General features: G+C 40.9%; 1 protein-coding gene across 1 annotated transcript in view; it reads right to left on the reverse strand.

Annotated features, from left to right (window-relative positions):
* Positions 1 to 7,722: 7,722 nt before the first annotated feature.
* The window catches only part of LOC129774875 (protein wingless), a 35,938-nt gene continuing 19,879 nt past the window's right edge, over positions 7,723 to 23,781 (reverse strand). The window contains exons 3-5 of the mRNA XM_055778908.1: positions 12,289 to 12,587; positions 10,470 to 10,774; positions 7,723 to 10,390 (exon numbers count right to left, since the gene is read on the reverse strand). Coding sequence (XP_055634883.1) covers positions 10,084 to 10,390; positions 10,470 to 10,774; positions 12,289 to 12,587 — 911 coding nt within the window. The 3' untranslated portion in view covers positions 7,723 to 10,083. The remainder of the gene's footprint in view (positions 10,391 to 10,469; positions 10,775 to 12,288; positions 12,588 to 23,781) is intronic.

Consider the following 23,781-nt stretch of genomic DNA (forward strand, 5'->3'; position numbering starts at 1 on the left):
GGATTCGTTTGGTGATTCAGTAAAATTGGAAGTTCAAGTTTATTTTCAAAGTGAACCAAAAGTGCGAGAGAAAATAGGGTCTGGAAGGTCGCAGCTCCCGGGAATCGTACGCGTCGAGTGACATCCACCCTCCTCGCAGTGAAATTCCGACGGTGAAGGTACCTCGAACTGAGTGCCGGTGGTCAGCGAGCCCCCAAAGTCATCGTTGCTCCACACGCTTTCGGGTGAGTAGATCGGAAGTCTTTGAGGTAACAGTACGACGGGGACCGTACTGGAACCGATGAGACCGACTCCCGTCTGCGGGTACCTTGCGTGAGTAAACCCAGAATGACTACAACTTACCTCTCTCTCCTCCAATTCGCCATCTTACCTGTTCACCTGCTGTTCGGCCGCATCGTTACTAACACCCTAACCTGAAAAGGTATAAAAAATATATATATATATATATATATATATATATATATATATATATATATATATACTAGCTGACCAGGCAAACGTTGTTCTGCCAAATAAATTATTTCTAGTGAATATTTTGGGTGTTGAATAAAACACACTAATGTATTGTAAGTGTGTTTGAATATTTTAACGATCTTTAAAATAAATCGAATGTGACCAATAAAAAAAACCAATTAAATGATTTGAACGAAAGGTTATATGATGTTTCTTGGTGTATTTCATTAACGTAACTGACATGTTTGATCTCTTAAAAGTTAAACGTCAACTGAAAAAAGTTTATATAAGTTTGTCGTAAAGTAGAAAAAATGAAATATAGAAAATCAATATTTATTGCTGTCTCCTTGTTAGAAAATACGTGCATGGCTTGGTTTATAACAGCTTGGTCTCGTTCATAAATTGGAAAACAGCGATACGCCAGCTAACTTCAATGGAGCTGATTAATCGGCCTGTTTGGAATCGCGTTACTTTATCGCTGTCATTCAATCGAGGAGTATTCACATCGGTAATCTAAGTTTGAAACACAGCCATGTTGCTTCCTTTATTCATGGATGTTTTTATTACTCTTCACCGATTTGTATAACTCAATATTCATATATGCATATGAGTGATCGGATTTTACAATTCGATCGAAATCGACTTTTACACTCTTAAATTTGTTCTCCTTGTCGCGAAACAATGGTCAAAATAAGTCATCCGTATTTGTGGTTCAATTTACTCTCTATCTGATCGGCATGATTCCGGAAATAATTCTAAATTGTTGAAATTTGAATGAAAATTATTATTCGATTTCGTTTGGATGCTAAATTTGTTTGGAATGTGTTTGAATGCTAAATTTTGCGTGTTTATTCCACCCGAAAAACCATTACTATTTTTGCTTCATAGAAATGGAACATGGAGACCAATGTTGTTTACGCCGAATTGCGTGGCAAGGTTGTCACATTTGCTCAACTCGATTGGACTTGAGCTTGAACAGAATGCAAAATTGCGCTTTTTCCATTCAACAGAATACAACCAACAATATGTGGGGACGAATACGATCGAACTTCATTTTGTGTTTGAACACACGCGCAATGTCATGACAATGCATTGCGCTTTGGCCTGGCTATAACTAAAGCTGTGTCACGCGTATTCTTGAGCTTGCCACTCCAGAATACATTCAAGGCGTATTGTTCGTCATAGAAATCTCAACTATTTACTAATAAAAATGACGAAAGTAGTACTACGTTGAGAAGGCAAACCTTGGGAACGTTAGTGCCATTGAAGAAGAACATAGAATTCCAGATTATTGTTTTTTCTTCGCATTAAATTTCTCGTGTCACCGTGCTATCATGATTCCAGCAGCGCTTGTGCTTTGGATCTACACACGTGCTCTCCAGCTGATGTTTTATCAGGGTTGATGGCAATAGATTGTCATAATAGGGTTGTCATTTTGTAATCCGAGCAAATGTGATTTGAAGAATTTCGATAACTCATTGTGCTCATTCAAAAAGGCTTCCAGCTCGTCGGAGATGCTCCCTGCTTTAGATGAATTGATGTTACTTGTGTATTTGTAGATGGATGTTCAATGAAGCGGGCGTTACGCCATCAGTCATTGAACAATTTAAATAAATTCGTTCTGTTGAAAAAACGAACAACGATTAAATTTTTAGAATATTTTTGACAAAAAAATAATAAAATCTCAATTAAAAACAGGGAATTGGGGTCAAAATTTAAGGTTATATGTATGGTATGAAGTAAAATTTTTGAAAAAAAAATATCCAGATCTTTTTTTCTGCATAGAGCCACCCTATTCGGTATTAAATGTATGGTTATCGGTATCCTACCGGTATCAGTTATAGTTTACAACCTATTCTCATACCTATCAAGTATTTTGAGTATAATTTCATCAAAATCGGTCGAGCCGTCTCGGAGGAGTTTGGTAACAAACACCGTGACACGAGATTTTTATATATATAGATAGATATATATATATAATTAAATTTTCCTTCGGTTCTTATTACACAACGAATCGTGAGACCGCTTTGTTTTCTGGTAAAGAGCCAACCCTGAGGTTAAGTCTACCTCTGAGCTAGCGAATACTTACAAAGTTTCACAAGTATATTTTTCAGCGACACTTATATAAAGTTTACCAACGTGATAATCTCCAGCACTAGTAGATGTTTTTTGTTCGACACATTTCTTTGGGGTTCCTAAATTTAAACATGTCAGGTCACGTATTCCATAAAATGAGAAAGCGTAATAATTTTGATGGGTCCATATGTCTGATATGTGTACCACTAGCCTCCTTAATGATGATAAGTGAAGTGGTCTGGTTTGCTGGTTTGTTGTCACAGACCATTGACTTGACATAGCCCTATTAAAAGTAATCCAGTAGCGTCATATCGCATGAATGAAGCGGTAGAAAAAATTGTAAAGGGTAGATTAGAAGATCAATCAATGAACAGTTCTGCGATTGGACCCATGATGGTGCGCTTAGTAAGAAAACGTGGATATGATAACGAAACATAAATTTTGGGCAGGACGAAGTTTGCCGGGTCAGCTTGTATATTATACATATGATATACACGTATTGGGGAGTAGAGCATTTTCTGTTATTTTTCTTGAATAAATCGGGATGCTAAAACATGTGCTACATCGGGCAATTCCTTTCTCGAGTTTTGCTTTTATCAACACATTCGGCGATCAATTTTTATTTATATAGATAGAAGACGATATATGAGTGCGTTTTATCACATTAAAATCCATTTCCACTTTCGAAAGAAGATGAATTTCGTTACCGCAAACATCAAATAGACTAACAACGCATTTCTCATTTCCTTCAAAGTTTTCCGAAAATTTTCAATTGTCATGTTTGGTTGGAATATGTTCGGTTGAAATATTTGCATTATTTTTATGGGACCCCCTCTCCTATCCAGAGAAGGAAGGGGTGTCATACCATCTCGAATTTGGCTCCATTTGCTTGATTAGTTCTCGAGTTATGCAGAAGTTTATGTTTCATTTGTATTGCAGTCCCCATGCTCTTAGAGAGGGGGTAGGTGTGTCGAACCACCATAGAAACGTATCGTGTCCCCTAAAACTTCCGCATGCCAAATATGGCTCGATTTGCTTGATTGGTTCTCGAGTTATGCAGAAATTTTTGTTTCATTTGTATGGGAGGCCCCTTTAGAGAGGGGGAGGAGTGCCGAACTACCATAGAAACGTTTATCGATCCCTAGAACCTCTATATGCTAAGTTCGATTCCATTTGTTTGTTTAGTTCTAGAGTTGTTCAGCATACTCCCCCACCCCCTCTTTAGAGAGTGTCTAATCACCATAGAAACATTTATTGTACCCTTAAACCTCTATATGCCTAATTTGGTTTCATTTGCTTGATTAATTCTCGAGTAATGCAGAAATTTGTGTTTCATTTTTATGGCAGCCCCCTCTTAGAAAGGTGGAAGGAGTGTTGAACCACCTTAGAAATGTTTCTTGCCCCCTAAAACCTTTGCATGCCATATTTGGCTCCATTTGCTTGATTAGTTTTCGAGTTATGCAGAAATTTGTCTTTCATTTAAATTACAGCTCCCCCTACGAAAGGGAGAGGAGTATCAAACAACCGTAGAACCATTTATTGCACCCTAAAACCTCCACATGCCAAATTTGGTTTCAATTGCTTGATTAATTCTCGAGTAATGCAGAAATTTGTTTCTCATTTGTATGGCAGCCCCCTTTAGAAAAGAGGGTAGAGTCTCTCACCACCATAGAAACATTTATTGCACCCTAAAACCTCCACATGCCAAATTTGGTTTCATTTGCTTGATAAATTCTCGAGTAATGTAGAAATTTGTGTTTCATTTGTTTCATTTGTATTTGTATTTGTATGAGTTGAAGAACGAATGAAGTTAATGGATACGGAAAACTGTCGGTCGATTAAGTAAGATAAAATCCACTCAACCAGCCGAGTTGAAAATCCCACCACTTTTAATTTTACGATCGCATATTTGTGTGGCACGCTATCAAATGCTTTCGAAAAATCAATGTAGATGGAATCGACCTGCACGCCAAATTTGTGGTAGTAGATCGGTGCTGGACGAACCCATGTTGAAACTCAATTGTGGCTATCTTCCACACGCTGAGAATGGATCTTTCGCTCAACGAACGGTTATACAGATAGAATATCGTCGAAGTAAGCGCGTCGTTGGAGAGGATACCTTGAGCGTGAGATTGAGCTTGGGTAGACTGTACAATTCGTACACACAGAATGACGCTTGAGACTAGCAAATCATTCTCGTTGTGCAATTTTCGGTGATTCGAGCTTTAAATGGTCAATAACGACGCCGGCCATGTCCTTACAGTCACCAGGGAAAGCGAAGGAATGTTAGTATGATATTCGCTGCCCGATGGCCAGAAGGGTCACCTCTATAGCGTGGCCCACTAGCGTTTATCATGGAAGGGTTAGTTGTTAGTGGGAATGGTTAAGAAAAATCAGGATTCACTGCGGTAAGTGATGTGATTATGTAAATACGAACAATTTACCTCTCGACAAAACAAAAATCCGAAAATCTCATGTGATACAACATGCGACAAAGATTATCTTTAGGTATCCTGAGAAGGAAAACCTGTAAAATTGATACATTTTATATAATATATTATATTAACTATTCTAGTATTCATCGCATGTACTTTTCATCGAAATTCAATCGCGTTGGCAGGGATTCAATAGTGGGAACCCTGAGAAGGTATCCGAGAAAACTCCTCCAAGGCCAACCGGTCCGGCGATATGTTCCGTTATTCATCACACCTACTCTGAGCCTGATCACAAACATCACCTCACGGTGAAAACGAGATGAAGTGTATATAACCTTGCACACAAATCATCTCGCCCTCACCACGAAGCGACGCTCGGAATGGGGCCCACTATATCACGCTTCAATCGCGACGACGGAGAGTTATTTTTGGGAAACCTGAGAAGGTCACCGAGAAAACCTCACTAGTAACAATCGTCCCGGCGATTTATTCTATTATTTACCGCGTGTATGCTTTTTCGCCGATCCTATTGGTTCCAGAGAAACCCTCCCGGTCACCCCCAGGCCTTCCGCAAAGACATCTTTCGCCGCCGCGATTAGTAATCTAATTGCGAAGTCGGAGAGCCTTCCGCTTTCCTTCTCGAGAATGCAACCGAGAGAACCTCTCCAAACGATTTCAGGGTATAATTTAGGAATCACACATTCCGATTTTTTAAGTTTTTGATTTTTGAATTTCCGACCGTTTTCCGACCAACAAATAGCTGAACTTTTGGGGATACTGTTTTAACCGATAATGAGAAGACGTTTTCGTACTGGAGGTAAGTGTGTTTCATATAAATTGTGATGAGATGAACTAATCGAACATGTTTCTAGCTATCCCATACATTCGCTCCTTGGATCTTCCAAAACGTTCCGCTACCGTTCCGTAGCGTATCTAACATTACCAAAGAATCTTGTAAAGCTGCTACCGGAAACCATTCGGGTGATTCCTATTGCCAATTTTCCTATGAATATTTTGATTCTAGATTGCATACATTTCGGTAGGAACAAAAGCACCCCTTACCTTCATGGATTTGCAATGCCGATTTCCCCCAGGCAGCTTGGTTTTGTTGTCACTGTTAGGGAGCCGCCGCATGTCATTTTCGTTCAATCAGAAGTGGGTATTTCCGTTAGGATAGGGGTTGAGATTTTTCTATTGTACGATAGTTAGTTTCATGACATATATTATTTTGATCAATATAAAAAATTGTTATGGAGTGCCGAAATCGATTGACGCAAAAATTTTCTTAAACCCATCATGAAATGACTGAGAAATAAAACAATTTTCACGATGTGCTCGATTTTCGATTTTCAATTTGTACCCCAATATGTTCCCGAAAGACGTAATCCTACGTCAAAATTGAAAACTGAGCAGTGAAAATACAGAGTAATGAAGTCAGAATTGAAGAATTGAAGAATTTTACTCGATACTCGACTTTTTACCGGTCGAAATATAGTGTCGGCCAAATCAATAAGACCGCTCCAATTACAAATGTTCAAATTAGCCTTTAATCGCCAATTCAAATAAATCCTATGAGACATTCAGCGGTGAGCCCATGCACCAGTATTAAAACATGTCATGTCTTCGATGATGAATAAGCCAGTAAGCAATGATCGCACCGCAAATCAACAAGCAGTTTTGAAAACTCCAATGAATTCTGTATAAAGTTTATTTATTGATTTGACGAAAAACGATTTATTTCAATTTTTCGAATCGGTTTCAAAAAAGTGCCAAAAACTGGTGTTTTGTAGTGTTTTATAAGATTATCTGTATTTGTGCAAAAGTTGCAGTAAGTATTGGGCATATACTAGGCTAAAATTCGCCAGCAAATATTTGAACATATTTGAGATATCTGCAAAATTACAGCTGATTTTCTAAATCACTACGAAAACCTGTTTTTGGCACTTTTTTAAAATCGATGCAAAAATTGTAAATAAATCTTTTTTCATCCAATCAACTAATTAACTTTGTACAGAATTTATTGGAGTTTTCAAAACTGCTTGTTGATTTGTGTTGATTTCGTCAATGCAATGAATCAACTTTGTACAGAATGTAATGTACAGAGTGGTGTTATTGTTTTGTCCAACACTGTATTCGTCCATCAGATCAATAAATTCAAGCTGAACCACTGCAAATGGATCGTTTGTGCATAGTCTGAGACGTCATACAGTATGCGCCGACGCTTGGGACGCTTTATGGGTCGGTTGCATCATTGGACTATTTTTCTTCAAGAAATATTACGGCCAGAATGTAACAGTTAATGGTGATTGCTACAAGGTCGATTCTACTGTACCACAGCTGACAATTGACGATTACCATAACGTGAAGGAGCTGTGGTTCCAACATGCCACAACTAATTTATTGAGAGATACGTTCTGCAAACGAATAATTTCACGTGATAGACTCAAGAATTTGGCTTCAAGATTATGCGATTTAACACCTTTCGATCGTTTTTGTGGGGCTGTGTGAAGTGTCTGGTATACGTCGATAAACCACAGACGGATGACGCATTAAAAGTCAACATTCGTCACGTTATAATTGACACAAGGACTCCATTGCTGTGAAAAGTAATCGATAAAAGGATTTCGCGAATGTACCCTGTACAAATTTAACCCTTGTAAATTTATTTGAGGACGAAGAATAAATGCGAATAATGCACACACAATCTGGGGAAAATTTTCGGATGAATTGTAACGTAAAAACAAACAAACAACAGTGATCGATTGTCATGAAAACTTGTACGTGTTTATTTTTGAATTTCCATTTTTTTACCATCTACAAAACGACAAAAATAACGGCTTCCGCAGAGCCTTTCCCGAACATTTTACAATAGTATTCGCTCACATACTGTGATGATCTGCGCTCATAGGGAGTCGAGAAAAAACAAAACTACATTCATCTATAGCTAAGGGAGCATAGTTTTAGTACCTTCTCACACAACCATATTCCTGCATACCGGGAAAAAATACTGTTCAAACAGATAGTATCGATTTGCTATGTTTTTTCAAAAAAAAAAGTTTGGGCTGTTTAAAACAACTATCACCTGTCTTGCTACAAATGCTGTTCGCTATGTACAGAAAAGGGGTTGAAAGCTTGAACTGATCTTACCTCACTATAGAAAACACGGGGATTCAGCGGTTCATTATTATTGTAGCGCAGTTTGCAAATGCGATCAATGGAACGCGGAAAGGAAACTGTCAGCTTTTAAATACTCACTAACCTATATATACAATTCGATTGATTTTTTCCTTCGGGCGCGCTAAGGAGAATCAAAACGTGAAGAAGACTATCTAATTCGTTACTGATATGATACTATTTGACACAATGTTGGAAACTGAATGTTCGCGGAACGCGACTGCCAAAAGAAATCTCTGAAAAGGATAAAATCCTAGCGGAGAGAGTACACGGGTTCCATTAAAGTGTCCTGATCTGGTTTGTATCTCGATTTAGGGGGGATTCACGACCATGTCTCATTCCGAAAAACATTGTAGTGGAAACAGCCGAGATTGCTTTGAAGGTGAGCCACGGAAAAGAACCGATCCGCAGTTATTCTTCAGACCCCGGAGGTGTTGTTCGGATCTGGCAGGAAGGATAACTTCATCGGGCTGTTGTTCGATGAAAGCTGATTGGATCCTGTCCGGATTTGTTACAAGTGCGAATGAGATAGAATTGTAAGGCTTCTCTGCCAAAGCGATTGTCGATTCCTTCCGCCACAAGGTTCAGTTGAAACGCGGCTTGAACCCCTCAAATCATGACACAAACAAGATCAGGCGCTTTAGAAGATTCCGTGGCGTTTTTTCGATGGTATTTTCTCATTTTCAGAGAATAATTCCAGCAAGACGCGAGTTCCACCCAACAAAACCGGTTGTTTTCTGCAAAATAGTGCCTGCACTGAAATTCCTACACAAACAGCTGTGAATTTTGAAAAGCTATCGTTCCATTTTTATCTTTTTACTTTCGGCGAACTCGTTTAATTCCTATCAGTCTTTCGTTTGATTATTAGTCAGTTACAATTTTGTTCATCTTAAAGCTAAGCAACGCTAAAATTACACAAAAATATGTATAACTTATTAAAATTCGCAGTTTCTCTGTACATCTTACCTAAGCAAAACAAATTTCGTATCTTCTAACATTAAGTAACTGGGTTTCTTCGTTATCGCTTACACGCAACTAGGTCACTATTCAGGTTTGCCTTTATTATGCGCGAGAAGGGCAATCAATAAGAACAACCAAAACTGAAACAGTTCAGCTTGTTGCGTTTCTTTTTTTCATAATTTACTCACATAAGTTGCTTTCCGAGGGAGCCTTGGAGGGGGCTAAATAAATACTTATATAATACAAGCGCGTACTGAGTTACACATACACTTCCTCAGCGGGCGAGCGATGAGGAAGGGGTTATAAGCGGGGGGGAGGAGTGACTTTTTCTTAAAAATTATTTTTCTCTCGCGTACACAAAAAATAACTGAAGAAAAAAGGTTCCAAGCAAAAATATATGATATTTTTTGGTTGTCAAATTTAGTTAATTAAATAATATTTATAAAAAGGTTAAAGTATGTACAGTGATTTTTTTTCTTCTCCTATCCCACGATCCACCGCCGAAGGATGATCCCTGAATCTTAATCTCGGCTCGGTTTTTATCTTAAATTCTGTCAGCTACTCTCCCGGGAGAGAGAGGATGAAATTCCACAAGATAACAAGCAAACGTTCCGGCCAGGAAACTCCGAATGTCATCCATTATAACTTAAAACAAAAGTCGAATATTTAAGATAAGAAGTTGTTCTGGTTTTTCTCTCCAGCCCAGCTTCGCGTTGTGCTGTCTCGAAATGATTCAACTTTAGTTCTCACCGAAGATGACCACTCTGAGCGAGCTCTCTGACTGTCGCGCGAGCTTTTTTACCCTCCTTCTTTGCCCCTCATTCCAGCGGAGCTCAACCTCTGGCTTATGATTATGAATCAGAGATCAACGCAAAAACGAGGATAAACGTGGTAGCGAAACAGAGTCCGAAAAAAAAACACACATAAGCGAACGAATCTACAACTCTCGTTTGATCGTGACGCGACCTGTCTCCTCGCCGCATCCTTACAGGCATGTGTGAATAATCTTCTTGGTCCGACAGAGCTTACATTTTACCTCGCAGCACCAGTGGAACGTACAGGCGCACCGTTCCACCACGATGACCTCCTGGGTCCGATAACCCCGGCCGCAGCACATCAGGTCACATCCGTCGACACCTATCGAGGTATCGTTGCACTGGCGACCGTGCGTTCCCTGGATCCCGAGACGTGTGTTGCGCTCGCAGAACCCGGGCGATGGTTCCAGATAGACCAGGTCCTTCGAGCCCGGTGGCTTGTGGTCCGGGTTGTGGGGCTTCAGCTGGAAGTTGTATCTGCGGAGAGGAGAAGTGGAAGAAGTGGAAACGCTAGATATTTGGGCTAGCACGAAAAAGTTGGTTTAGCTTGACTTACCGGTTGATCTTCTTCTGCTGGTGACTCCTCGCGTGGATGGAGTTACTTGACACGCTGTTCGAGCTCGAGCCCACTTGGTTAGGACTCTTCAGGCCGTTCGGGTTCGCCCGGTTGGACAGCGTTGCCTCGTTAACAGTGCTCCGCAAGCTGTTCGATACCATGACCCGGGAGGCGCCATCGAAGCGATCCTTCAACAAGTCACCCACCACTCGGAAACTGGGCAGCCGCATCCAGCAGGTTTTCACCGTACACGAGCCGGACATCCCGTGGCATTTGCACTCCTGACGCATCTCCGACTGAACATGCTGCAAGTCAAGACGGACAAGAGAGAATTGATACCATAAATCGTCGGAAGATAATTTACGATCGCTGTGTGATCTTAATCGTGGGGCTGGCTGGTTGGTTGGTAGGAGGCCCTCGAAACGTGGACATTGTTGCGCACGGTGCTGCACTCTGCACACCGTCCCGTACCCAAAGCAGATCAACAAACCAGCATGGGGTCGCCCTACCCAATGGTATCCTCTTCAATAATTTACTACCCCAGGAATGCAGTTTACAAGATCATTTCCTCCGGAGTGATTTCGCTGATGCTCGTTGAGCCACGGTTCCACCTCAGCTCCACCCTGTGTGTGTGTGTGCGAGCGCGCTTGCAAACTCCACAGCAAATCCCAGATTTATGGCCACATTAAATAGCCATTTATTTCGTTTTCATTTCAAATAAAATCCTATAAAAATCAATTAAATATCATCATCCTCTTGAATTGGCATCACGAATTCAGGCAGAATTTCGCATTCTTCTCTCGGTGGCTCAGCCACCTAATCCCCGCGCTTTCGCAGCGTGCCATTTTCCCACAGGAACCAAACCTTAATTGCCCCATTCTCCACCAAAACGCAAGGAGGCGAAAAAGTAAGGAAAGAAAAATGCGCGAGAGGAACGACGAAACATTAAAGAGAAGGATTAAAAAGCGGTGAATCGAAATCAATATCACATACACACACACACAAATCCCCCGCGTTTAACGGGGCCGCGATCGCAACTTCGGCCATCGACAGGACTAATATGTCACTTAATTACAATCACCACAAATTAATAAAATTCATAAATGATTTCATTAGGTTTTTTATCAGCTGTCAGCGGGCCTTAATATATGTGTGTACCCACCGATTTTATTTTTCTTCCTTTTGCGCGCTCAGACCCGCGCACAGATTGGATGAGTCTCTGAGCTGAGCTGCTGGGGTGGTGCATTTGGAAGGTATGTTCATACGTGCATCGACGAGGCAGGGAGCCACCCTGTTGCCCCCTCCCCCCTCGGGGGCTGCGGGCGCACTTTCGTGGCTCACGCGAACCCGCGGCGAAGCAGATTAAAACATTTATTAATGAAATTTAAAAAGTATGACAAAATGGGCTTGCGCAGATTCGAAGCCTCCGTCAACAGCGTCGGCGGCAGCAACTTCAACGCGGTAGTAGTTTTGCGCGGGTAGCACCCCCCAAAAGCAACGGTTATAAATTAAGTTTATTTATGTGCTTTTTTCCCTGTCAGCTGCCGTGGAGATGCTAATGGAAGACTTTTGCTACTTGTGTGGCACACACTACTCTTCCCTCCCTCCCGTGTGTCTTAGCTTTGGTTGATTTCACCCAAATGCACACGCTACTTGGCCTCCCGCCGTTGACCTCCGCCGTTTCGGCGGACCCACCAGATAAGGACCGTTTTTATTATGATTGTCTTACGAGTGGTACTCGTATTTTAATCGTTTAATCCCCCCCTCTAGCCAACCAGCCACGCTTGAGATTATTAGGAGGCAGAGAAATTACACTTACCGCTCGGCCAGCTTCGTTGTTGTGCAGGTTCATCTTCTCGCGCAGCGTTCGACCCCGCTCGCCGGTGTCCACAAAGTCTCGGGAGAATTTGAACCCGAACCCGATGTTGTCACTGCAGCCACCCCACTCCCAGTCCCGGACGCCAGCCACCGCGCCCATCGTGTTCGCCTGCGGGGCCCGGCTCTGGTGGGAGTAGTCGCAGGTGCACGACTCGATCGAACCCTCGCTGCAGGCCCGGGCTATACTGTGCGTCACCGCAGCACTGGTGATCGCATAGATGAAGGCCGTTTCACGACATCCTAGACGAAGAATGATAGAGAAAAAACCAGAGAAATCAGTATCACATAGATAGATAAGCTCACGAGAAATTGATTAAAATAAATTAAATCGCCCTGTAATCCTACTTATGGTCCCGTCTAATCATGGCTAAGTCGTTCAACCGAATCCGGAGTCCGAGCATAGAAGGAACGTATTTTCGGTGGCATTAGCTTCTGCCCCGGGGTTCTGACCGAAACAGGGAACAGAAGAAAAAAACAATCGAACGTGTGGCTGAACCTTTGGGAAGCACCTCCACTCTCGTGGCCTTATTTTAAGGGAACGACAGGCAACAACAGGTAAGCAGATTTTTTGATGGACTAACCCGGTTGTAAGCTGCTAGCAGCCGCAGCAGCAGCACATTTCGAAAGCAGCCAAAAGCAGCTTAGCCATGAGTGGGTCTTGAGTATGTTTAAAGGAGTTTTCATTGTGCTCATAGATTTCATCGACCAACAGTTTGCAAGGTATCCCATTCCATAAGGATATAAACCAAATTTCAAATCAAGTTTCAGGAGAAAATGTACAGCGCTATCAGAGTAATAACATGTACACTCATAACACTTTGAAACTTATCAACATAGCACTGAATTGAGTTGTTAATCCTATTGGCGAATACAAATACATAAATTAATATTCGCTGGTTATCTAAATATAAATTATAATTTATTATATCCACAAACTATTACTACTTAAACTGGTAAAATAATAACTATGAATAGACAACACAAAAAAGCGCTTTGAGAAAGGAACGAAACATGTTATAATCGAAACTTAGCCCAGGTCCATCATTTCAAAAATTTGTGCGTAATGGAGGGTGCTGGAAGCAGTAAGGTGTATGAAAATTTCGACGATTGATGTTGAAATGAAGTAACTGCAGCAACTCAGATCAGTCAATATTTGCGGAAATAGAGCCTTGGGAACACCTTTTTGTGAAACCAAAGAGTGATGTCCGATAAATATAATTTTATAGCGAGTAGGAATCGAACAACTTTCCACAGAATCGATTCAATTCTCTGGACTATTCTGATATGTAGTATGGTGACCAATACACGAGACCAATACATATTGGAGGGTTATGAACCAATGCACATCTTTGAAATGCTGAGTTACTCGAAAAATAATCCTAAGGAAATTGGACGCTGTAGGAACGAGATATAAGAGTTGTGGTCACGAAAGGTTAGCTTGGAGTCTAGCCTCAACTCGGCATCTCCAGTGGAATTTAAAGGAGAAATAAAGTCATCAGTTTGAGGCACTTCAGCATGAGATTAATATCATGTATCTTAAAAAGAAGTTAATATCATGACTCCACTTTTCACTGATATTATACGATCGTGGTAAGAGTTTAACCAGTCGAGAATGGCACCATTAAAACCAAGACGCTGAAGCTCAGTTACTGTGGTTATGTGGCCAATTTGATCAAATTCTACAGAGAATTCAGTGTACACTGCCTCAACACCTGTTCAATCGCTTAGGACAATGATAATTTGGCGTTATCTACGTCACAAACACTCAACATTTCGTTCGATTTGACACCAAGAAAAAAAACTATTTATTGAAAAGAAATTTCCTTTCTTATCATTGGGATACATTAAGTTTGAGTTATTGGCGGAATCGAGCTATGGTGGAAAATTTTACAGAAAGCAGAAATGGAAAATTGGTGCCAACACTATTAAATACAAAAGGTGCAAAATATGCTCTTACTTTTATATTCTTTTGTTTTACTTAGTGAGCAGTAAGAGCCATCGAACTCCGAATTTTTATGAAGATCGGCCCACAAACAAGACAGTAAAATCTATTTCTATGTTCATTCACACGGGCCTGAAAATGTATATAGATTATTTACTCATCATCAAGTTCACCAGAAAGTGGTTTCACATGAAGTGGAAAGTTGATTTTGAACTTTTCACTAAATTCATAATAATACTATCTGGGTTCCTAGTAAGGGAAACCAAGAAAAGGAAATTGTGAGATCTCATTACATTTTCAGTTCCAACACGGACAACCCCGGAAGAAAGACTTGCTCTTTTTGGCCAGATGCATCGGGTTCTTATCCTGCTGAAATACGAAAATCTCTTCAAGGTTATTCATATATATAAATCCCGTACCATTATCCCATCGATTTTAACGAGGCTTCCCACTTACAAAACACCCCCTGACACAGATGATAACCTACCTGATTTTTCAGAATTTCCCATACTTTTTGAAACTTTCCCTGATATTCTGAAAAACCCTATTTTTTCACAATGAAAATTGTCCGCAATAAATATACTGGGATCCCTGAGCTACTATCGATATTTCAAATCAAAGCGAATTAGCTATTCTTCTTTTGAAAAATATAACCCTCCCAAAAATTTGGATATTGTGCTTCGAAACTTGATTCAAATTCCGAATTTGCTTACGCAAACATTTTATCGCTGGTTTTGATAGTCACTTTTTTGCAAATGCTTAGTATTTTAAGTTATACGAGGGTCACTATTTATATTTCGGGAATAGGAACAAAAACAAATAGTTAAGCTGGAATATATTTTTATTGTTTTTCAAAGTACTCGCCACACTTTTGCATGCGCTTAAACCAATTGTCAAAGCATTTATTCCAATCGACACGAGCCTTTTTTTTGAGCGATTGTCAAATTATATGGGATCCAACGTGAACATAATTTTCGCACAACTAAGTGTTCATGTAAAATCGCATATATGCTGGTGGAACTAATGCTTAGGGATGCCTCAATCTCACAATAGGTTACATGACGATCTTGCTTAATCATTTCGTGCACAGCATCGATGTTTTCTGGCACTACAGTCGATTTTGGACGACCTTCACGAAACTCGTCGGACAGCGAACTACGACCACGATTGAATTCACTATACCAGCGATACACAGTGGTTTTTGATGGAGCTTCATCGCCAAAAGTCAAATTAAGTTGATTGACGCACTCTTGTTGTGATAATCCACGTCGAAAGTCGTAAAAAATCATCGCACGAAAATGTTCACGATTCAGTTCCATTTTTTTGCCGAGACCAAACTTTCAACTAAATATAAAATAAACAAATAGCGTCAGTATGACAAAATGTTCTGAGTACGTATATCGTCAAAAATGTCAAACTTTACGATGGAACCGTCAGATGGACTCATATGACATCCGTGTTGCCAATTCCCGAAATAGAAATAGTGACCCTCGTATACAGTATCGATACCAATCAATGATGTTAAAATGAAGCCTACACCACAAAGAATTTCAAGGTTTATTATTCAATCACTGAAAATATTAAAGTTCAGTAAATTTACAATAAAAATTAAGTGCCCGGAATTTGAGACAAAACGGTATGTTGAAAAGATCTCTGAAATCAAGGGTTTTCAGTTTCGTTTCAAATCCAAATTTGAATTGGGGATCTTTCCTAAAATATATATTAAATTAATTTCAATATAAAATTGTTTCTTTAATTAACACTCCATTATTCGGTGTTTCATATTTAAACTTTAAAATTGTACAATGAATAATATATCAACAAAGATTAAAATGTCTTTAATTTAATTTAAACCAAATAAATTAAATTAATTAAATTGAACCTGGAATTGGTTTGAAATTTCCAAGCACGCACGTTTCATAATTCATTACGATATAAAAAATACGGAAAATTGAGTATATAGCTCTCTAGCAAATGTTTTTTTGTTTTACTTATGATTGCGGTTCAGCACTTCATCACTTTGTACGCACGCATTTGCGCACTTCTCCTCGTTATGGAACCATTTCGACAAACCTTGGAAGCATGTAAATATGCTGATGTAGGTGAGATAACCAATTGTCATTCTCGAGAATAATTTCAGCAGTTGATGCAGTATTTAAAAAACCGCTTTGAAAAGTTTGTGTACGAAATTTAATGTGTGCATATTTTAGGAAAGATTCCCAATTCAAATTCGGATTTGAATCGAAACTGAAAACCCGTGATCTCAGGGATCTTTTTTTAGTATATCGAGCCTCAAGACCGGAGAGAGCTTCATATATAAAGCTTTCCTTGAAGAACTATGAAGAACGAAACTAGAAAAACTAGCGCAAAACTAAGCTCGATTCTATAATCACGAACTCGGGCCAAAACGAGGGTGCAATAAAACAGTGATGATACATCGCTTCCCTGCAGGACTCACTCGCGCGAAAAAAAAACACACCAGAACCACACAAACAATTTCACATCCAATTAACACCAGCAGTCATCGGCATGATTCGAAATTCAACACACGCCTCAACACAGCCCCACAGTGGCTGCTGAGCTGGCGGCTTTCCCACACTAATCGGCAAACTACCGCGCTTCCCACCGCATCCCACGCTGGGCACTACTCCCACCCACAATTGTGTGGCCACCACAACACTTACGAACCATTCATCGTTTTGTTTGCTCTTTTCGAAAGCCATTTATAAAAATCGCTATGGCAAAGACCGTGCGCGCTACTATTGCGCACAACTTGACTGCAGTTCCTCTTCTCCACCACCATCATCTACGATTGTAGGCAGGTAGCACCGCAGTCAGCAGAAACAACCGCTCAAATTGTATTTACTCATAGATCCGTGTATGGCAGCAGCAGCAGCAGCAGAAGGCGTCGAGTAAGACAATAACCACCATTCATGCGCCCGCAAACCGATTCTTTCGTAATTATGTTTGAACTGCTTGGAATAAGCTTGGGTTCACCCCCTTCCCCTATCCCACGAAACCTTAATGTCATTCGGGCTTCCAAGTGTTTCTTTGCGCGGATCACGGCTGCTGCTGCTGCTGCCATTGGTGATGATGAGACTGATGCCCATGATGGAGACCCATCTTCGCCTCTATCTCCGGCTCTCAAGAGAGTGAGATTAAACAAATGATAAAACGAAAAACAGAGTGGTACATATTCCTCCAATCTATATCTGGTTCCCCTCGCCCCGTATACGCGAAGTGCTTATCTCCTCTTAATTGCATCATTTCCTCGTCGAAAAAAATCGAGTGAGAGCGATCTCCGCGCCGGTGTGGTCCGGCTTTTCCCGACAGCAGCCAAGTGGTGGTGGCACTCGTACCTATCTAGATATGTTCCTTTCCTGGCTTGCTGGCCCTCTCGGCGTTTCACGGTGGAACAAAGATTGATCGGCCGGGCGAAAGACGTCGTCCGGATCGGCGCAGATTGGGCGACCGGTTGGACCAGCTGCTGGGGGCTCTCCTGTGACAAAACGGCAAATCGAAGCGACGCACACACAAAAAAACCACAGACCGTGAGAATATTTTTATCGCGATTTTATCTCCTTACTTCGATTTGTTTATCGCACATGCGCCCTGGGACCTTGGCAGTGGTCCTAATTGAGCAGCAAATTAAGGCTACCTCAAGAGCTTCTTCCACCATCGAGAGCGGCGGCGACGGCGGCTCCGATTGCGGTTGACCACATTGCTGCTGCTGGAAGCTGGAGCGCCTCTTGTGCTACAACTTTATTACCGGGGGGCAATTAAAAGCTATAAATCTTGTCACACGGTCTGCTACCAACCGATCCATCCGATCGCCGAAAGGCGGAGCGGTTGCGCAACCGCACAATATTGGATCGGTCATCCCGTAGTCGTAGCCTTTAGCCAGGGTCTTGCTACCTCCTAGATCTCACACACCGATCTCTTTGGGCCCAAAAGATTCCGACTTTTATGACCATCGGCATCGGCACACAAGAGAGAAACCCACACCCCGTTTGGGCGTTCGCTTGGAAGGCGTTCGCCGGCCAGCGCCCCGAGAGACACGAGAGCGAGATGGTGATGATGACAGTTTTATTTTTATAATACCACAATAAAATTTTCCCATATTGGTGCCTGCTTTATTTTTCGGTCGGTTGCTCGCCCGTTTTTTGCACCCGCCGCCGCAGGAACCGAAAAAAAGACTAGAAGTTGTCTGTCTAGGAAGGGATAAAAGCATTTTTGTTGCCGTCTCTCGGAGACACAAAAGCGAAGAAAACAGACAACCCTAATAAAGCGTATCGATACATATTAATAAACGATTTTATGTGGCCTATAAATCAGGGGATGCTGGCTCGAGAGGAATGAGAAACAGAATGAAAAAGAACATTCCACACAATGGCAAACATGGAGCTTTTCGGGGATTAGATCACCTAGACTCGAAGCGTCCCTAGTCTTGTGGGGTACGAAAATATATGACGAATTTCATGCACTATGGACGATTTGCATACAAGCAAGCGGATAACAATATTTTCATCATTCTTTCAACACTTCTGGTATTTTTTTCTACTTGTTATGATCGAAACATGTTGCAAAAGATCATTTGTGACTATGTCACGGTCAAATTTTGATTCAGACGAATATTTTTTTATATGCAAAGAGGAAATTATACATGAATTTGTTCGCTCTAATGTGTAAGGAACATGTATATCGCATGTTTGGTAAATATCGGTCAAAGCGTTCCAGAAATATGGTATTTTTTTTAATTTGCCCATTAAAATTTGCCAGAAAAGCGACGTTTTTTTTATTTCTGATCATTTTTAACAGCAATTAAAAATTTGAAGGATTGTCATTAGAAGGATGTCATTAGAGTATGAGGAAAGGGGAGGGATGCAGCCCACGAAGAGAGGGGGCTTGATTATTAATCAAAATGAGGCAAATTCAGCTGGTATTTTTATAAAATTAAAGTTTTATTCAAAATAAAAAAGATGAGCCCTTTTGATAAGTTGGTCGTGAAATATACAGAAATTGTCATAGATAACTAGTTTCACCCATATGAAAAAAAAATTAAAAAAGAGTAAACAAAAACAAAAGAGTAAACAAAAAATATTGAAAATAAATAGTTGAAAATATTTTTGATTTTGTATATTTCTTATAGGGACCAAAAAATTTCAAAACGCTATAAAACGATTAGTCACAGCTCGTCGCAGCAATACTCTTCAAAACTTGTTAGTGTATACCTAAAACTTGAAAAAACGGGTCCCAGTTGGAGAGCTCCTGGGAGTAAAGAGATGCCGATTAACAAAACTGAAATTATGATTTTTATTCATATTTTCTTCTTTTACTTATGCTTCATCTTCTTATTTTCACCTATGAAACCACTTAATCAGAAGTTTTTCGGGAAGCCTAATCAATATCCTTTATAGCAATATAACGTTCTCATAGGTTATAGGTTATTCTGTTATTATGATAAAAAAATTGTTTTAAAACATCCATTCTTTCGGAAAAAAAACCTTCATTCAATCTTGAAGTTTTTTTAGTTACGTGTCTACATTCTATAGGAAATATAGGAAAACATATTGGTGATAGTCACTTCTCCGATGTTAGCCTGCCTGAGAAGCCATAGTGCATTGGCAGGAACATCTCAGATTGTAGTGAAACGTTGTGGTGTAAAGACATTGGTCATTAAGCAACTTTGCATACTTGAAACCTTCGAGAAAAAAATATTCTTTATGAAAAGGGCGAACTTTTTTTTTATTTTCTCACAAAAGTTGATCACTCAAAACCTATAATATCTACGAGATTCTGGTCGAAGGATGAAATGTAAAAAATTGTTGAAATTTTCATACAAAAAGGCCAAAATATTTTCAAACAGAAATTTCACTAAAAATTTTTTTTAAAACCTGAAATTAATAGTCTCCATACAAGAATGCCATATATTCCAGAAACAGATAGAAATATAAATCTTTGTCGAATACACTTGACTTCAAACAAAAATAGGATTAGTAGTAATTTATTCATAGAAAACATGAAAAATTTGTTACTAGAAAAACTTTTTCCGTGTGAATGTGCTGATCTTCCAAAATATGGGTGACTTATTTGGAGGTGTAAGGGTTCATTTTTTCTTTTTGAGAATTAAAAAAAATCGTTTTTGAGAAAAATGAATTTCAATTTATAAAATATTTTTTTTTAGTTTAATTTTCTTTAAAAATATGGTAAATTGGTATTTTTTGTATGAATATTTAAACAATTTCCTACATCTCATTCTTTGATTAGAGTTTTGTAGATATTATAGTTGCGGAAATGACCAATATCTTTACACCCACATCGTTTCACTCCTATCTGAGATGGTGCTGCCAACTTCTGAGACGAGTTAGCATGAAATTCGTCATATTAGACAAGCGTAACGGAATTCCTTCCCCGAAGGGAAGCTGGGACCGTTCCTCTCCGGAGGGGCTTTGCAACGACAATAGCTCTAGCAGGGCACCGATCAGCACGAATTAGCACTCATTTTCAGCCCGATTACACACCTCCGTAGCTTCCGCTGCGGGGCGGCCGCACCAGCGGAAACTCCTCGCATATTATCCCGAAGATGATCCTCAATTATAAATTCCTCACTTCTCCCGCAATCAATCATCATAAACTTCCTCCGGGTGGTGCCGGCGACCGGAGAAGGATCTAACCTGACTCTAGCTCCTGGTGTCCTGGCGAGTTGCGTTGGTTTCTTTTGCTAGGAATCAAGTGCATTGACCAGCTAGTAGCTGGCTTCGAGGCGAACATGGAACGAGAGAGGGACACAGAGTGAAATAGGGAGAAGGATCGCCCGGCCTGCAGGACATCTGGTTGCTTTCGAGGAAGCATCAACCACTTGGTAGCACTCGCCCGGTGCAATTGAGCTGTCAAATTTTCCGCTCAATATATCAATCATGGGACGGGCTCGACTCGAGTGAGGGCGAGTGAAGGGCCTCTGGGAGCTCTCCTAGAAGGTTCGAAGGACGAGCGGCGGGACGGCTGTGTGGGGTAATAAAGATGTTTTTCTGCCAAATTATGACGTTTATTAGACAACCCAATCGAACTGGATCGATTGAAGGCGAGGTGGCGAAGGTTACAACTGAAACCGATTGAAGGTTATTGCGTGGCCAATTGTTGGAGGTTTGTACAAGCTAGACGATAATGGCCCCCATAAAGCCATTAAGGTTTGTGTGTTGGGACAAGCCGCAACAGTCGTTATGCGTTTCTTGTGTGTTACGTGGGCACTCCTTTGTTTGAAGTTGATAACACACACCCCATCCTATTTCGATGGGTTTGGAATTGGAGCGCACTGCCTGCGCCTTGTCGGAAACGATTTGGGTAAATATTTACGGAATGCCACGGCTAGAAGTGGAGTTGAGATAGACAAATTTGACATTTCATTTGTCTTGCCAGACGGAGAGCTGTGTAAATGCGTGAATCACTGGTACTCCATTAATCTCCCGGAGCTGACTAATGAAATCGAGCCCGCGACTGATTAGTCATTGACAGGGACTATGAGATGGAGACCATACACAAGCCGTTTCGAATCTGTAAAAGCTGGAGAAAACCTCGAACTCGAACCTAATCGGTACCCTTCAACACAGCGGCGAGTTCGGAGCAGCCCGAGAGAGAGGTAGCCCACGGATTAATCTTTATTGATGTCATTTGTCACTGAGACATCAAGCCGTGCCGGGCTCTTCTGCCCGAAAATCTCACGAAAGTGCTACAGACCTTTTGATTGATCTCTTATTAATTGATTTATTGGGATTTGTCAGTTTGGGTCCGAGCATGTGCCAAGAAGTGTATTTATTTATTATGGATATCAGCTAAATGATCACTATAAGTAAGTCGTCGGTGTCCATCTCGCTCCTGCTGCCTCGTTCAACGTCAACTCGAAGAAGGGTTCATCGCGCGAAGCAGCATGCCGATGAATATATTATTGGATTAATTTCCCTCGTTTGCTCCCAAAAACATTCCAACCCAACGAAGGCTCGATCAGGTAATCGATATCTTCTCCTGCGCCTGCGATTGGGTGCCCCGGGAATGGTAATCCAGCCGCGCCACGTTGATGAATAAATTAACTCCGGGCGCGTGGGCCCGGGGGAGGACAGAGGAGGTAACGTTTTGCGCGCGTTCACACGCCGTCAGATTGCTGTCGCTGTCAGTCGGCTCTTGACGGTTTGCCCTACTTCGATAGTGATCTCAGTCAGCAAATGTGCACACACACATACGTACCGCGGACGCAACGATCGCTATAAATGAAAATATGAATTCTTTGTCATCATCTCCGGGAGATATGATCTCTGCTAGCAGAAGGATGTACCATCCTGAAACAAATCCCGGACGCCAAAATATTTGTGATCACGATTCACCCTATCAACAACAACGAACAACGAAAAAACGCGCAGTTTCAGCGGTAATTACCGGTTTTCAGGACCATCAGCTAGTAATAATAGCAGCAGCGAAATAATATAGGAAATTTTTTCGTATTTTTTGTGTGTTTTCTGACAGAAAGGAAATCCGGTTTCTCCCCTTCCACAAATGGTCTCTCGATTCTCGATTTCGATAATTTTTTTTTCTTCTTCTCCGTTAAACAACAATTAGTGTAATGGGTAAATTGAGCAATGGGCGTAACGACGATACGTTTTGTTTTCCTTTATTTCGGGAAACAAAAATCGTTCGTTTCACCCAGAGCCTCTTTGATGTCGGGAGCCTGCAATCTCTACGCTGTTTTTTTCCTTCCTTCCAAAACGAGGGTGATCCGAAAGGATCATCCACCGAAGAAGGAAGAACCGAGAACACAAAGAGCACCATGAGAGTGACATCACAAAGGACAGCCATGATCGGAGAAGATTGCAGTGATTATTGCACTTTTGGGTACCGTGAGTACCGGGGGCTCGGTTAGTTCAGGAGGCAAGCGAGCATTCATTTGCATTTGGGCGTTGCAAATTGCAAAATTTCGGACAATGCTCTGCAGCAGCACTCGGACCCAAAGCACGAAAAAAAAACTAATGAAAATTGCTCAGTTGGGATTGAACTTGTTTGTTTGCTGGTATTTCGATGATTGACAAATCCATCTGGTTGATTGCATATCGGGGTGGTATCGGTTCGGTTGCTGCTGCTTGGGTGGGATATCGACCCAAGGGCCTAATTAGGGGAAAGTGAGCCTAATTCGTTGCTAATGCATGACGGAAGGTTGTACGGAGGAGAAATGGTGTCTCTCGATGCTTCCTGGAAGTGTGTGTATGGTGATTGACAGATTGGAGTAAAATTTCACTTTGGTAATGTGTTCGAAAATTTTCGTTTAATAATTGAACGATTAATTTAAAAAATCAGACATCGCTAGGCGCATCACGGTTGCTTGACTAACAAAACAGACACCTGTTTGCGAGAAATGATTCGTCTGAAAAAAAATACTCGGTAAAAAGTTTTGGAGGTAGATAAGAGTTTTTCATTCCACCGCAAGTTTGGCCAAGAAACTTTCAGAGG

Source organism: Toxorhynchites rutilus, chromosome 3 (assembly GCF_029784135.1).
Source record: "Toxorhynchites rutilus septentrionalis strain SRP chromosome 3, ASM2978413v1, whole genome shotgun sequence".
In the NCBI taxonomy this organism is placed as follows: domain Eukaryota; kingdom Metazoa; phylum Arthropoda; class Insecta; order Diptera; family Culicidae; genus Toxorhynchites; species Toxorhynchites rutilus.